We start from the raw sequence: 15,310 nt of genomic DNA, 5'->3' as shown, positions 1-15,310 counted from the left end.
CATCATTCATTTCATCTACATTAGCTCATCAACTGAGATTGGCACCAGGAAATATGCCACGTAACTTCATCTTACCTTATCCCAGACCTGTATCACGAAACTGGATATACAAACACATACCAAAGAACTGGCTGAATTTAATGAAAAACAAGGGCATAATCATCGTTGAGCTAAGTGAGAACAAGTGAAAGGAAAGAGAGGAGAAGAAATTAGCTTTACAGCAGATAACTAGAGACAAAATTGGGATATGTACGATGATGATAAAATAGTATTTATGGAAGCGATATAGCATGTAAAGGGAAGATAATTATGAAAGATACAAGGTGTATGTTTCAATGTTATTGGCTTTACGTCCCACTAACTACTTTTATGGTTTTCAGAGACGCCGAGGTACCGGAATGTAGTCCTGCAGGAGTCTTTTATGTGCTAGTAAACATATCAATATGAGGCTGATGTATTTGAGCACCTTTAAATACCACAAGTCTGAGCCAAGGTTGAACCTGTCAAGTTAGGGTCAGAAGGCAGCCCCATCAATTGTCTGAGCCACTCAGTCTGGTGGTGTATGTTTCAAACAAATGCATCACAAATAGGATAAAAGGAAACCTAGAGTAATTTCTAAAAAAACAGTGGAGAAATACATACAAGAGAATGAAGTAATGACAAAAGGAGATATACATGCACAAATGAGAAGAGACAGAAAAGAAGAAACTATGTTGGAACACTATGGGTTTGCCTGTAATAACTAAGGAGGGAATATACTAGTTTTTGTCAGGGAAATCAGTTGAATACAAGTAACAGAAGAACTAAAATCTTAACTTGAATTCTTTGTGGATGGAAAAGGCTAATAATACAGAATTTATGGATGAGGAAGATACTGTTGAATAGACCACACAGAGCAATGATGGTATATGTGGAAGTACAATTACAAGAAAGACGACAAAGAAGTCAGGAGCGTGGAAATTTAAAGATAAGCAGGTATATGAAGACTCTCAGAAGTAACTGTAAAACTAATATCACAGATGGAAACTGGGAATGCTGAAGAGGAATGAAAGTATTTTAAGAGTGCATCTGTTGGCATTGTAAAAAGAATAAAGAAGAGACATGAGAAACATCACGGATGAATGACTGTGAAACAGAAATAAGGTGGAGAGAATGAGAAAACTAATTTGTCAGTAAAGAATTAGTCAACCTAGAGAGTTGTTGACAGTTTCTGAAGGGATTTCAGAGCATTTAAGAAGTTCCTATGATTCTGAGTAAATATGCAATTTAATATGGATTATGCATGAAATGTGATGCAATTACTGCATTAACTATATAATCAAAATAGTGAGCATTATCTTTTATATGGGACAGTTTACACAATATGCAAGGATTCCTCTGAGCATGATCACAATCTTGTTAATTTGAACATTTGCTGAAAAAACACTGTCTACTCCACATAACCAGTTTAAACTACTCATATCCACATATATAAAGAGATCTGAATAACTCGCCTATTAATGGAGATTACACTGATTAAATTATACTCAGGAGTTACAGAAAATGGAGATGGTATACGGTTTTCAAAGTTGACTTCATGTGCTCTTTTCTAATGCCTGTAAATCTTGTTTGCTTTCCTCGGCTTGTGCATTTCTATGCTCTCTTCATATCACTTATCATTCAGAAAGAAACACTGATTTGGGCTGATTCATACATACAAAGAAGGCAGAGATCTTCACTTTCACAGATATACCACTTTCATTTAAGTTAGGCCTAGAGAGGTCTATACCACGCATGGAGGTCGGTAACAAGTGAAGAAAAGGAGGTCTATACGATGTATGAAGGTCAGCGTCAAGGTGTTAATCATTATACTGAAGTTCAATAGGTTTCCCACCGAATATTGATAAAATGCACCAAGCTTTACCAAAATAAAAAAATAATAAAAAAGAGCAGGACATATTTTAGATGGCTTATCTATTTGAAAAAAAGCACAATTAGAAAGAATCAGTGAATGAGGGTTTTTCACTGATTAATATAATGAATCAATAAAGTATAATCAATATTAAAATTTTATTAGTATGACAACATTATGTTCAATTCATATTTACATTATATACAAAGACTTATATGTAGCAAAAAAAAAAAAAAGGCATATAAGATAGAAAATGTCACACAATTAATTCATGACAACTTCTAAATGACTGCAACACTTCTCATTCTGAGCTATGATTTGTCTACGATTCACTGGAATCAACTTCCGGTTTTGAAATTTTGTATTCACCTTGTTTCTGAAACCCAGAAAATCTGATGACTTTTGCATTTTCAATTCCGAGCGTCTTTGCCCATTGTTGACCTGAAAATTTAAAAAATTTCAAAGAGTGAAACACGTATGATAGTGGAATATTTTAGGTGGACTGATGTCAAAATTAAGGAAATGAGAATTCTGTCTCAAGACCAAGTAAGAAAGTCAAGAGAAGATTTCCACTTGATTTCCTTATTCTGCACTCTCCTTACTTCAAACTTTGCACACCTATAGAAAGTACAAATAAACAATTTTTTCAGTCTCATCCTCCAAAATGGTACCAATCTGTGATGATAATATCCAACTGAAGAAATATCCCAATTTATGAAATACCAGTAAGTATATATTTCACTACCATATATCATTTTCAAGAAGCTTCTGCTTCTGTCCACATCATCTACACACAAGGAATCTCTTGGAAAAATCCAGTAATGTACTGCATAATACCACCATGTCATGTGGTTCCAGCAATATAAAACCAAAATACTATTAAATGACTAGGGCAGGTCTTTCACAAGAGATCATTAAGGTACCATCAACCAAGCGAGCTGGCAATGCAGTACAGGTCGTGTAACAGTGAAATTGAATTCGCAGATCAAGTTGTATAGAGACAGGAACATGAAAATGACACACGATACGATAAACACAATGACAGGTCAGTGTGGCAAGAGGGAGCAATAGAAAGAAGAGACAAGAATTTATATGAGAGAGAGAGAGAGACCCGAAAGGATCTTCACATCTTCATCCACTGCTGTCTTCAAATAAACGGGCTCTCCCCGGATCAATCCCAGTTCATGTATATACTGTACATCCCTTCTCAGCCCCGAAGAGCTCATTTCTGCTTCCCAGATTCATCAGGAGGGCAGGTATCCAAACTCACTGATGGGCCATCTCGACAGAACTTCAGTCTTGACATAGAAGTGTAGGATAAGATTCTTTATATTTTTTTACAACTGGTTTTTACATTCAGCGACACAGATAGGTCTTATGGCGACAATGGGATAAGAAAGTGCTAGGAGTGGGAAGGAAGCGGTCGAGGCCTTAAGTTACAGCCCCAGCATTTGCCTGGTGTGAATATTGGAAACCATGGAAAACCATTTTCAGGGCTGCCGACAATGGGGTTCAAACCTATTATCACCCAAATGCAAGCTCACAGCTGTGCACCCCTAACCGCATGGCCAACTCACTCGGTAATGTAGGATAAGAAGAAAGTCATATAATACCAGAAAAGGGAAGAAACATACGATAAAGATGAATACAAGTGGTAAAACATGTGTTCATTTTCATGTTCCCACCTCTTATAAAACTTGTTTCGACATGCGTTCTTTTCCAATAATAGTATTGTCAAACATGAATCGATTGTCCTGCATTTCTAATCTTTTACCATCTTTATCTTATATTTCTTCTCTTTTCCTGGATTTATCTGGCTTTCTTGTTATCCTACAATTTCTGCATCAAGGCTGAAGATCAGTCAATATGACCCCTCAATGAGTGTTGATGCCAACCATACTGATGAAGCTGGGAAGCAGAAACAAGCTGGTCTGGGGCTGAGAAGAGATGTAGATGAACTGGGATTTATGAGGGGAGAGCCTATCTATTTGAAGATGTGGAGATGGTACTTGTCCTTTTGTGTTTTCATATTTTCCTTTGTCCCCTCTTTCTAATAATAACAATAATAATAATGTTATTTGTTTTACGCCCCACTAACTACTCTTTTACGGTTTTTGGAGACGCCGAGGTGCCGGAATTTAGTCCAGCAGGAGTTCTTTTACGTGCCAGTAAATCTACCAACACGAGGCTGACGTATTTGAGCACCTTCAAATACCACCGGACTGAGCCAGGATCGAACCTGCCAAGTTGGGGTCAGAAGGCCAGTGCCTTAACCGTTTGAGCCACTCAGCCCGGCGTGTCCCCTCTTTCTATTGGTCCCCTTCCCAGACTGACCTGTCATTGTATTTATTCTATTGTGTGTTCCTTTTAATGTTCATGTCTCTATACATCTTGATTAAACACTTTTTTTTCCTTTCCAATACTTAAATATGGAAGATGATATGCTTGAATAATACTGTCAGCAGCCCTGAAGAAGTCTTTCTGTGGTTTTCAATTTTCACACCTGTCAAATGCTGGGGCTGTACCTTAGTTAAGTTGATGGGATGTACAATCATTAGTAAAAAAGGATTTACCCCTACAACAATTACCGTAACAGAGAAGCACTCTATTGAACAGAATATTAGGAAGATGTTTATCACACACACTACTAAATTAAGAATGTAGTATTTTAAATATAACCATTCTACAATGCTAATGACCATTATGTAGCAAAGATAGAAATTTAAAACGAATGATACCAACATAACGTCAGTATTACATAATTTACTTTGGGCCAATTTGTCTATGCCCATGACTACCGGAACATAATTTTGAAAGTTAAGAAGGCAGTGAAACATCTGATATTTAAAAAGGAAACATACATACAACAGGTCATAGCAAAATACAGTACATTCAATCAATGAAACAACTCCACTGTAGCACACAAAAAAAAAGTTCATAATCAGGAAAACAAAATAATTACTCATGAAAAAAAAAACATCAATTTTAACTCTGACATGCACATATTCAAATTACCAATGTAAGGGCACAAACATTTCCTTTCCATGTTCCCACCTATTATAAAACTTGTTTCGACATACGTTCTTTTCCAATAATCGTATTGTCCAACATGGTTCATGGATCAAAGCAACAGAATATATTTTTGATTATTTTCTGAACCTCATGAAGTACTTCTCACAGATGGATGACTCCAACAGTGCTGTAAGATATTCCCATAGTATCAAGGGATGAGAAGAAGGCAATTAATCCTATTTGAAGCTACATTAGTAAAAGAACTTCACATCCAAACTGCCTCTCTCATTGCTTTCCTTGAGGGACGTTATTATCCAACTGCTCGCAAACTTGTCTCATGAATTAATGCTTTAGTTTGAGAATTACATTTAGATGAAAAGCTGATTCTAGGTGACAAGAGTACTTCTGAATTTGAGCAACTCCAAGGTGACCAGAGAGCGAAGAAAGAAAAGAAAATCAAATCAGTAAAAAAAAAGTTGTTGAAGACCCTGGCACGAGAACCGTTTCACATAATTTCCAACTCTTTTACCTTCAAAATATAAACGACTTGCTCAATAAATGAAGACATCATGTGTAATGTGCAACAAATTCCTCTGTTAGAAGGAATATCAAAGCAGGGCTTCCTTCAAGAATATTCAACACTTCAAATGCAAGTGAAGGAAGGTGCAGGAAATGCAAAACAAGGTGATGTACTAGATAAGTTGATGATGATGATGATGCTTGTTGTTTAAAGGGGCCTAACATCTAGGTCACTGGCCCCTAATGGTACGAAATGAAATTACAAATTAAAAGTTCAAAATCATCCACTGACCAAAATAAAAAATGTCATGAAGAATGAATGGATGGATATGAATCTAAAACAATCAGTGGATCCGACCCAAAAACTATCATAAAAAATAGTATTATTGACCAAGGGACCACTTCTAAAGCACGATCCTGAATCGAGAATGCTTGTTGTCTGAAGGGGTCCAAAATCCAGGTCAACGGCCCCTCATAATGGTACTTGTCGCTAATAAAGTAGAACCACGGTATTTGTCATGTTGGGGTACTAATCAAAAGTAGTGCAGACTCACGATGTTCCACATATAATGGTACTAATCACAAGTATTGGACGTCGTATAGGTAATGCAAACCTATGGTGTTCCTCACCTAGGTGTACTAATCATGGGTGCTGGTATTCCTCCTATAGTGGGTACTAATCACAGGCAACGCCCAGACCTGTGGTGTTTCTCACAATGGTACTAATCATGGGTACTAGAAACCCACAGTGAACCACTCTCTGCTGCTACTAATCACAAACCTATTGTGTACCTAATATAGTGGTACTACTCGCAAGTAAAGGCGACCCATGTGATGGTACTAATCAAAAGTAGTTTCATGGTTCTGATACAATCATCCCTTGGTCGCCCCTTTTAGTCGCCTCTCACGACAGGCAGGGGATACCGTAGGTGTATTCTTCGTCTGCATCCTCCACCCACAGGGGGTAGGAAGAGAGAAAAAAGAAAAAAAAAAAGGGATCCGTCACTTCGAAAAATGAAGTAACGGACGAAGAAAGGCAAGGGTCATGAAGGGCGTGAAAATTAGGGACTCCCTAGGTCTCAAATGCTCTAATACCGTCGGGGTTGGAAAAGAACAAGAGTTGACCAAGGGAGGTTGGACAGGATAGATGAAAGTGAGGAGCCTGGCACAAGTAAGTGGAAGCAATGCCAGGACTCAGCTAGGGGCTCCGTGGTCGCCAATCCACGCACTCAAGTTGTGAGCCCTTGGGGCCCCCTTTAGCAGCCTTTTACAACAGGCAGGGGATACCGTGGGTGTATTCATCTGCGTCCCCCACCCACAGGGGGTGTAGTAGATAAGGTTGTGAAGGGTTTGTTAGAACTACTTAGTACTTGGGCAGATCACTGCAGGTAGGCAGTGTGTTTTTCCATAACAGATGCTAACAATGAGAGGAGGGGGTCTCAGCATATTAGAATATGACAGTGCACCGAGCAAATCTTCATCTTTAACATGCTGAGACACTCGTGTGTCAGTAGCAGCTTTTCAAGTGCATCAGGTACAGCCCAGCTGCACTAACATTTCTCAAAACAATTGGCTATCATTTTCTGCATCCCTGTATTTTCTCTTTAAAATATATTTGGTTAAAAAAAACCTAAGAGTGAGACTTATATGTTGTGATAACTCGACCAGCATAGGGCTCATAGTTAACTAAGCAAGCTAAGTTTCGTTTACGAGTGCGTTTTGCGGTCTGAGTGCAGCCCTCTCAACACTCACAGCAGTGTGGGCTGACTTGTGACTTGTAACACAATGGTTGCCATGACAACAAGCCAGGCCGACAGAAGTACGTATACGGCTGTATTTTGCTTGGTGCAGCCCACCGAGGCAGTGGAATTTTGGCTGCATGGCACAAGCTGGGACAATATTATCCAATCACACCCATATATGTAACCTGGTGTCCAGCTCCATGGCTAAATGGTTAGCGTGCTGGCCTTTGGTCACACGGGTCCCAGGTTCGATTCCTAGGAGGGTCGAAAAATTTTAATCATCACTGGCTAATTTCGCTGGCACGGGGACTGGGTGTATGTGTTGTCTTCATCATCATTTCAACCTCATCATGACACACAGGTCGCCTACGGGCGTCAAATCGAATGACCTGCACCTGGCGAGCCAAACTTGTCCTCTGACACTCCCGGCACTAAAAGCCATACGCCATTTCATTTCATTTCATTTCATTTCATTTCATGTAGCCCAATCTACCTGTTCAGGCTGAACACATGCAGTCCCCTATAGCGTTGCTGCCCATGTTAGTATCTCAATCTCACGCTAAAAGACGATCATCGCAATCTATAATCTTCATACCCGTATTGACAAACTACACAATTATAAATAGGAAAGGACTTCCACCTTATCAATACTTATTTATTGTAATTATTATACTACAGTACCGTTATCGGTACAGTACCTGTAATTGAAAAGACGATCAAACAAAGACAAATTTCCTAGTGTATTTCGTTGCGAGAGTTGTGGCTATTGTTACAAAAGCTGTAACTAGAAGCTTGTTATAAATCTGAACTTGTGTACGGAGTATTCTTTTATAGTGAAAATAAATGTCCATCGTTATAATGTGAATTGCGGCTGTGTGGCGTATTATTTGTGAGTGAACTGTAAATAAAATAAGCGCTTTTAAAGAGCATATAGTAGCACAGTTAAAATGGTGAGCTCTTGGCATTTTTATAGTTATTGTGTGATGCGTAGCATTATTACTGGCGAATGTTTGGAGAGGAAGTGAGTTTGAAATTCATTAGGGATGTAAATATGTAGCATGCAACGCTGTACTTACATACAGCATTTAAATCTTTTCTTTTAGTGTGAAAGAATAGTGTTACCTTCAAGGTGTTCAAATATGGAACCCTCCATGAATTAAGTACGTAATTTAAGAGAAACGCTGTTTTCCAAATGGAAGCAGAAGGATAAAAAAAGAAATATTATCAAGCAATCATCCCCAACCAGTTCTGACCTGTCAGAAAATGACTGGTTCTGCCTCCAGAAAGATGCACACATGAAATTTTCAGGTAATTTTCAGTAATTCGTGGTTATGCAGTAGTCACTATTTGCAGAAACTCTCTTGTTGGGCTTGTCTTACTGTTGGAGTGAAATGGAGCCTGGAATCACTCAGAATTTGAAAATGTCCTGTGCTACTAGGTCTTTCCAAAAGCAGGAAGGTTCCTAGGAACAAATAAACATGCCAATGGGATTTAAAGAACTTAAAGAGAATTAGAATCAAATTGCTGACGCTTTACGAGAAAATGCTCGTCTTTACATCACAAAATTTAACGAGTGTGAGACTTAACAGACTTTTCATGTGATTACCAATCGATGCAGTTTTACTTATTCCTAAGCAGGAAATGGCATTTAGAGGTCATGATGAGAGTGACTCCTCCTTCAATAGAGGGAATTTCAAAGAAATGTTGAAACTTCTAGTTTGCAGCAGCTCATCAGAAATGCAACAGTGTTATGCTTCAATAAAGAAGGTTTTTAGCAGAGAACTGAAAACTATACAATGTGAGTTAATAGACTGCATCTATACCTTCATTAGGGATGCTGTGAAAGAAGGAATTTTAGAAACATCTTTCTTTTCAGTTCAGGTCGACGATACAACTGATATCACAAAGAAATCACAGTGTTCGGTGATACTTTGGTTTATTAACGCTTTCTTGGTTTTACGACGTTAGTTCAGACTGTAAGGCGATTACTTTGTTCAACTTGCTGCAGAATGTTTTGAATGAATTTTCTTACAAAACTAAACTGATTGCCAGTATTATGACGTGCCAGTATCATGGCAGGTCATCTAAATGGTCTTCAAACTAAGGTCAAGGAAGATACCTCTCAAGCATTATTTGTACATTGTTTGGCACACCGATTAAATCTAGTGGTAAAGCAAAGTATTAGCTACATATCAGAGTGCCGTATATTTTTTTGCAAGTCTTGGTGGAATCCTATAAGAAATAAAAATTCATAATTAATCTGTACTGTCAGCCTCAACAAAATAGAAGGTCTTAATAACCGAGTGACTTCACCTTTACAATACTGTACAATGCTATTCCTTTCTATTTTATTTTAAAAGGGGCATGCTTCGTCTCTTCTTTGCGAGACATCTTCAGCCAAAAAATATAGTAACAATAAACACATGATATTCTTAATAACACTAAAAAACAATGATTTATGTTTAAGAGTCAAGATGACTCAATCTGTAATATGTAAACACAGTTATAAAACAGTTCATGTTGTTAAAAAATGTTTTGCTGGGCTGAGTAGCTCAGACAGTTGTATGATCAGTGTGTGGCATGTCAAAATTACGGAGAGCCATATTAGCTGTTGGTGTTAAATTAGGGACGGCCCCCGATGTGTGAATATTAGAATATCCATGATAAATAGCGAAGTGGCACATCAAAGTAAGCAGATAGGAGTACGAGTAGACACGAGTTAGGCTGACAGGCGATGATGTCAAAAAGACAATTCTTGAGATTATGTGGAGTGACTCAGGATGGAGATGTTAAATTTTATGGATAGTTAGAGGAAATTAGAACAGTTTAATGTATCATGGATATCGGGATATGGTAGCAATCGCCGAGAAGTTAGAATAATATTTGGTATACCTGATCGGAAGGTTGGTATATGTGGAAGATACCTCATTAGGTAAGAACACATGTTCGATTTCCACAAGCGGCATAGTAAGGAAATTTGGGGTATGGCAACTAATTGGTTGGTGCTCGGGATAGTTATGACACACAGTGTTTGCGAGAATAATTCAGATGATAGGATGAAATGGCAACAGGAGGAACTTACGTAAATTAGTGGAATAGCTGTCAGTTTTGCAGGACCTAGCGTTGAAAGGTTGTTTGACATTATATTGCAAAATTTAAATAAGCTGAACAGGAAGGTGCACAAACATGAGTCGTATTTGATCACTTAAATAATATAATCGAGGAGGCCATCGAACCGAAAGCGTAAGGTAAATCCCGTTATTTTTATTAAATAAAATGGCAACATTGGAAGAGATCAGGGAGTTGATGGGACAATTTCAGGACCAGATGAAGTTGCAAACAGACAAAGTAATGAGTGTACGTGACGAAGGCACAAATGAAGTGAGTGAGCAGGTCGCAGAATTAAAAGAACAGATCGATAAATGTCACGACGAAATGCGCATAAAAGGAAGTGAAACACGAGCTGAGGTTAAGAAAATGAGCGATAGTATAGGAACTTTGCGTGTCGAGTTAAATTCAGTGAAGGATAAGGTTGACAATCTTAAGAAAGAGGTACAGGATTCACGCACAGCAATAATGAATGAGATGACGGAGCGTGTTAGTCATGTACAGTTGGAATTTACAAAGAGTGAAAACACCGAACAGAGGGAGAAAATAAAGACTGATATACACGCCGAACTGATAAAACAGGACAAGGTCAGACAAAAAAAAAATAGAATAGAAATCTGCGAAATCATCATGGAGGAGGTAAAGGTAGGAAGACTGAAGTATGAAGAGAAATAGACATCTGAAGTATGAAGAGAAATAGACATCCTTCATAAGGAGTTAATAGATAAGATACACTCTGGAAATGAAGAAATAAATAAGAACGTTTGGGAGTTGGCAGAGGAGGTATCGAATTAGGTAGACCAGTACCAGAAAGTGGAGAACCGAGTCGAAGTCCAGGGGACACACGTTCAAGAAGTAAAGAGAGATTTAGGGACGCCAACTAACATGATTCTGAACATGCAAAGGGAAATCAGTCAATTAAGAGTAGGGGACAAATGGTCGACTATGTACTCCAAGCCACAAACACATCAGACCTGTTTCCTAGCACCCGAGCCTAGAAATGACACATGCAAGACAGGAATAATTACTGACGAGACGCTAACCACCATAGCAGTATACACAGTAATGGAGAAGGTATAAACCCAGGATGGAGCGCGCCAATGTCGACGCCAATAGTAAATATTATCCGGACAAGCGATGATAGGCCACGGAAGTTCACAGGAAACGACTCATGAACGCCAAAATCTTTCATACGTGAAGTTGAAGATTACATGCTTGAAAATCAAATTCCTGTAGAACGGAGACTCAAAACGGTGGAGGAATTGTTAGAAGGAGGAGCGAGCCAATGGTTTAACGCCTTTCGCTATAGTTTCGAAAATTATGACGAGTTTAAGACAGCTTTTGTGAAGCGTTACTGGAGCACAGCAACGCAACAGTCTCTGCGCTTAGAATTATACTCGCGCAAGAACCCCACAAACTTGCCAAGCCGATACGCTGATTTTTTCGTGGCTCACCTACAGAGACTAAAGGAGTTAGACAACGCACCGTCAGAGGAGGAGCTCATAAGTGCTATAGAAAAGCAGTTACCCGTGGAAGTCCAGTGGATAATGGTGGGCGTTAATATCCGATCGTTAGTCGAGGCAGAAAATATTCCAAGGCAATTGGACCAGACTACGAGCCATTTGCCGCAGAGAGTAGCGAGACACCCAAAACACCAAGTAAACACGATCGAGGCGGGGGAACAGGATAAGAAGCCTGAGGCGCGCGAACAAGGTACTAATACGTATCGGGAGGAAAGGAGAAACTGGAGGCCTCGATATCAGCCAATATACCACAGCCGAACAATATACGAAAGACCGCAGAGAAGATGGGAAGGACACGGGGGTCAAGCGCACGGAAAATATCAAGACCGTGGGAGAAATGAAAGAAGGCAAACGGATAGAAGATATTCATATCAAACCCAGAGATACCCGACAAGTAGAACGCAGCACCGAGAGAGACGAGAAGAATATGAGCCGCAGAATTACCGCGAGAACATGGAGGAAAGATACCAAGAGTCGGAGAGATATCTCGACGAATTGGAAAGAAAACAGTGGGAAAATGAGGAGTGGAAAGGCGCAATTTGCAGGTCGAATAATGACGGAAATGAAGAAGGGGCCGAGAGTCTAGAAAGACAGAGGGAGAGATGGCAAACTCGAGAAAGGAAGCTAAATCCGAATGCAAGGGGATTCGAACCTCAGCCACTTAAAAAAAAAAAAAAAAAAAAAAAAAAGAGAGAGAGGGAGAGATACGGATGGACATAGGCTGTGAACGGCAGATGTCATGGGGAGAAGACAGCTGGATTGTTGCGCAGATAGAGTCGTGGATAGTGACGCCAGAGGACTTAGTAAATTATTGTACAAATGAAAGAAAGATAATAAGTCGGGAATTACCTGTAATTTGTGCCCAAATGAACGGAAATGATGTATATGGTTTAATTGATACTGGCGCGTCTATCAGCCTGGTATCACAAGGATTAATAAGCAAATTAAAGACTCAATGTAAAGTGCCAATCATCTATCTCCAGCGTTAAAGTCAATAGGAATAATGCTTGATAAGGTTGTGACATGTAAGGAGCAGGCTTTCTTGGAAATATACATAGGCGAGGCTACTTTCAGTCATACATTTATAATTATGCCTGGCATCAGTTATGAGTGCATATTGGGTGCAGATTTTATGCGAGAGTTTAACGTGACAATAGATATGCATACAAACCAAATAAAACTGAGAAAGGACAGTACAGAAGTAGCAATGGCCATGAATGGGGCGCAAGGATGAACGAGACAGCCCGAGATGACGTGTTTACAACTTGTGTCTGAGAGCCAGACAGACGGGGAGGACCGGCTGGAATGGAAGGCTGAAAGAATAGTTGCATTGAGTGAAAGTGAAGGATTTATTGCTAATCTAGACAGGAAACCAGAGACTCCATTCTTAACAGTAGTGGACGAAAAGGTAATGGCCGCCAAGTGTGATCTTAACGGAAAGGAAAAGTGATGCTCTATTATATTGAACAATCAGACGGTATTTGAATCCAAACCAGGGAAGGTCAAGAATTATAAGTACACATTAAACATAAATGACTGGAGAACGTACCAAAGACGTCCGTATACCGTCGCGGAAAGGCGTTTCTCAGAAGTGAAAGAAGTTATTAAGCAGAAGGAAGACGAAAGACCTGAGGAGACAGATGAAACGGAGGAAGAAGGTGAAATCTGCGTGATCAACAGGCTGACGAATAGTATTCGTGAAGGGAAGAACATCGCTATGGAAGATACGAAACAAAGAGCCCTACAAAATATCACCCAAGATAAAGAAGAGCTACTCAACACACAAGGAGATTATGAAGAATGGAAATTGTTACTGAAAAGGAGGAAGGAATTAATAGTGTTAGAGCTGAGGGAGAATGCACGGCTGAGGCAAGAACGTCGCGATCTGTTGTTGGCAAAGGAATTCTTAAGAGAGAAGAAACAATCACTGGAGAGAAATGGTGAAGAGGAGGATGATATTGTTTAAAATACCATTCTATTTCATGTCATGGTATTTTAAAAACAAATTACGCAGTAGATGAGCCCATGCTGGCGCGCTCATGAAAAGATAAATTTATAGATATTGAGGAATGGGATGAGATTAATTGTAAAAGATACGTGCTGTAATTGAGAGTAATGAGACCCAATGACTTAGAAGGGCCAGGCTAGTGAGGGTCAACAGTAGAAAGCTGAAGCTTTGTCAGTCATTGGCAACTTTAGGGTCAGTGCAAGACTTCTTTAGAAAACGTCGATACAATGGAAATACGGGGTTCACTCGAGCAGAGAAGACAATGTTTTAGAAATCCAAAGAAAAGAGGGAGTTCTTGAAAGGAGTGTTGTATCAGGAAGGGTTACTTTAAGAAATTTAAGACGGGCCGGATAAAGATTTAAAACTGCACTATGAGGAAAATTAAGCTATTTGACACCACAACCCAAGATGGAATGGAGGTGGTAAATCAGCAACGGGGATGGAAAATATATGGTACAAGTGGAACGAATGTGGAAAGTTGAGCTTGAGAAGGAAGGGAATACCATCGCCAGAGTAATCAACCAATAAGATGGGATCAAGAGAACGAGTGTGGATGTGATTGGAGAACGCATAGAAGCCAGATAGAGGGGAATTTACGAAAATGGCGGCTGAGAGAGTTAAAAAAAAAAAAAAAACCAGAGCCTGGGTATTCGGGAGAGTAATTCATTCATGTTCGTATGAGAAGAGACTTTCAGTTCGTATTGGCAGAGAGATTCAGTTCGTATCAGTGGAAACGTTCTGTTAGTATTCTGAGAAATTCTGATTGTCAATCTCATGTCTTAAGAGCGGCAGTGTTACTTCATGCGTGTGTTGTGACAGCCGAAGACAGTTACTGACTCAGCCTTAATCAAGTTTTGAACTAATTCTCAAACTTAATTTCAGAAGCAAACGTAGAATTATTTTATGCTGTACGGAGAATGTCATTCGGGAATCAGTTAAATATGAAAACAATATTAGAGTATACGCGCAGCTCGTGTACAGATAATTCAAAAGGGACACAGTGTAGTCATAAGGTATTAGAAGCTGTAAACAGGTGTAGAGGATATATATCAGTAGGATTGACATGAGTGAGGCATATTACGTGTGCGTCCGAGTATCGAAGACCATCGCTTTACAGAAACGAAACTGAAGTGCGGGAGTTTCTGGCGGGCATCCGCGAACACATCTGCAAACACATCCGCGAACGGTGTTCGCTAGCGAAGGTAAACATTAGAAAGACAGTAGGAAATAGTGGTGGAAACACAATCCACTAAGATAAAATAGATCACGATAGCCATTCTTAATGATTAATAACTCCGTAAGTCAAAGGTTAAATAATAAACGAGTCCGAGTGACGTTACAGACTGTCACGAGGTTACTAGGCTATTCGTGCAACCAGTACGAGTTCGGTCAAATCAGCGAGGGATAGCAGCAGTAGCAGTGTCGTATCCAGAACAGGAGACGTCATGATCCAGCCCAGCATCCAAGGAGCAGTTGATCCAATGGGACCCAGCGATGGCATCATGAT

General features: G+C 39.5%; 1 protein-coding gene across 4 annotated transcripts in view; it reads right to left on the bottom strand.

Annotated features, from left to right (window-relative positions):
- Positions 1–2,030: 2,030 nt before the first annotated feature.
- LOC136862771 (uncharacterized) overlaps positions 2,031–15,310 on the bottom strand; it is a 142,939-nt gene continuing 129,659 nt past the window's right edge. For all 4 annotated transcript variants that reach the window (XM_068226513.1, XM_067139014.2, XM_067139013.2 and 1 more), the window contains one exon: positions 2,031–2,332. In XM_068226513.1, the coding sequence (XP_068082614.1) occupies positions 2,214–2,332 (119 nt within the window). In that variant the 3' untranslated portion in view covers positions 2,031–2,213. The remainder of the gene's footprint in view (positions 2,333–15,310) is intronic.

This window comes from Anabrus simplex, chromosome 2, assembly GCF_040414725.1.
Source record: "Anabrus simplex isolate iqAnaSimp1 chromosome 2, ASM4041472v1, whole genome shotgun sequence".
Lineage (NCBI taxonomy): Eukaryota > Metazoa > Arthropoda > Insecta > Orthoptera > Tettigoniidae > Anabrus > Anabrus simplex.
Note: the sequence above shows the minus strand (reverse complement) of the source record. Positions and strands in the feature narration are given on the sequence as shown.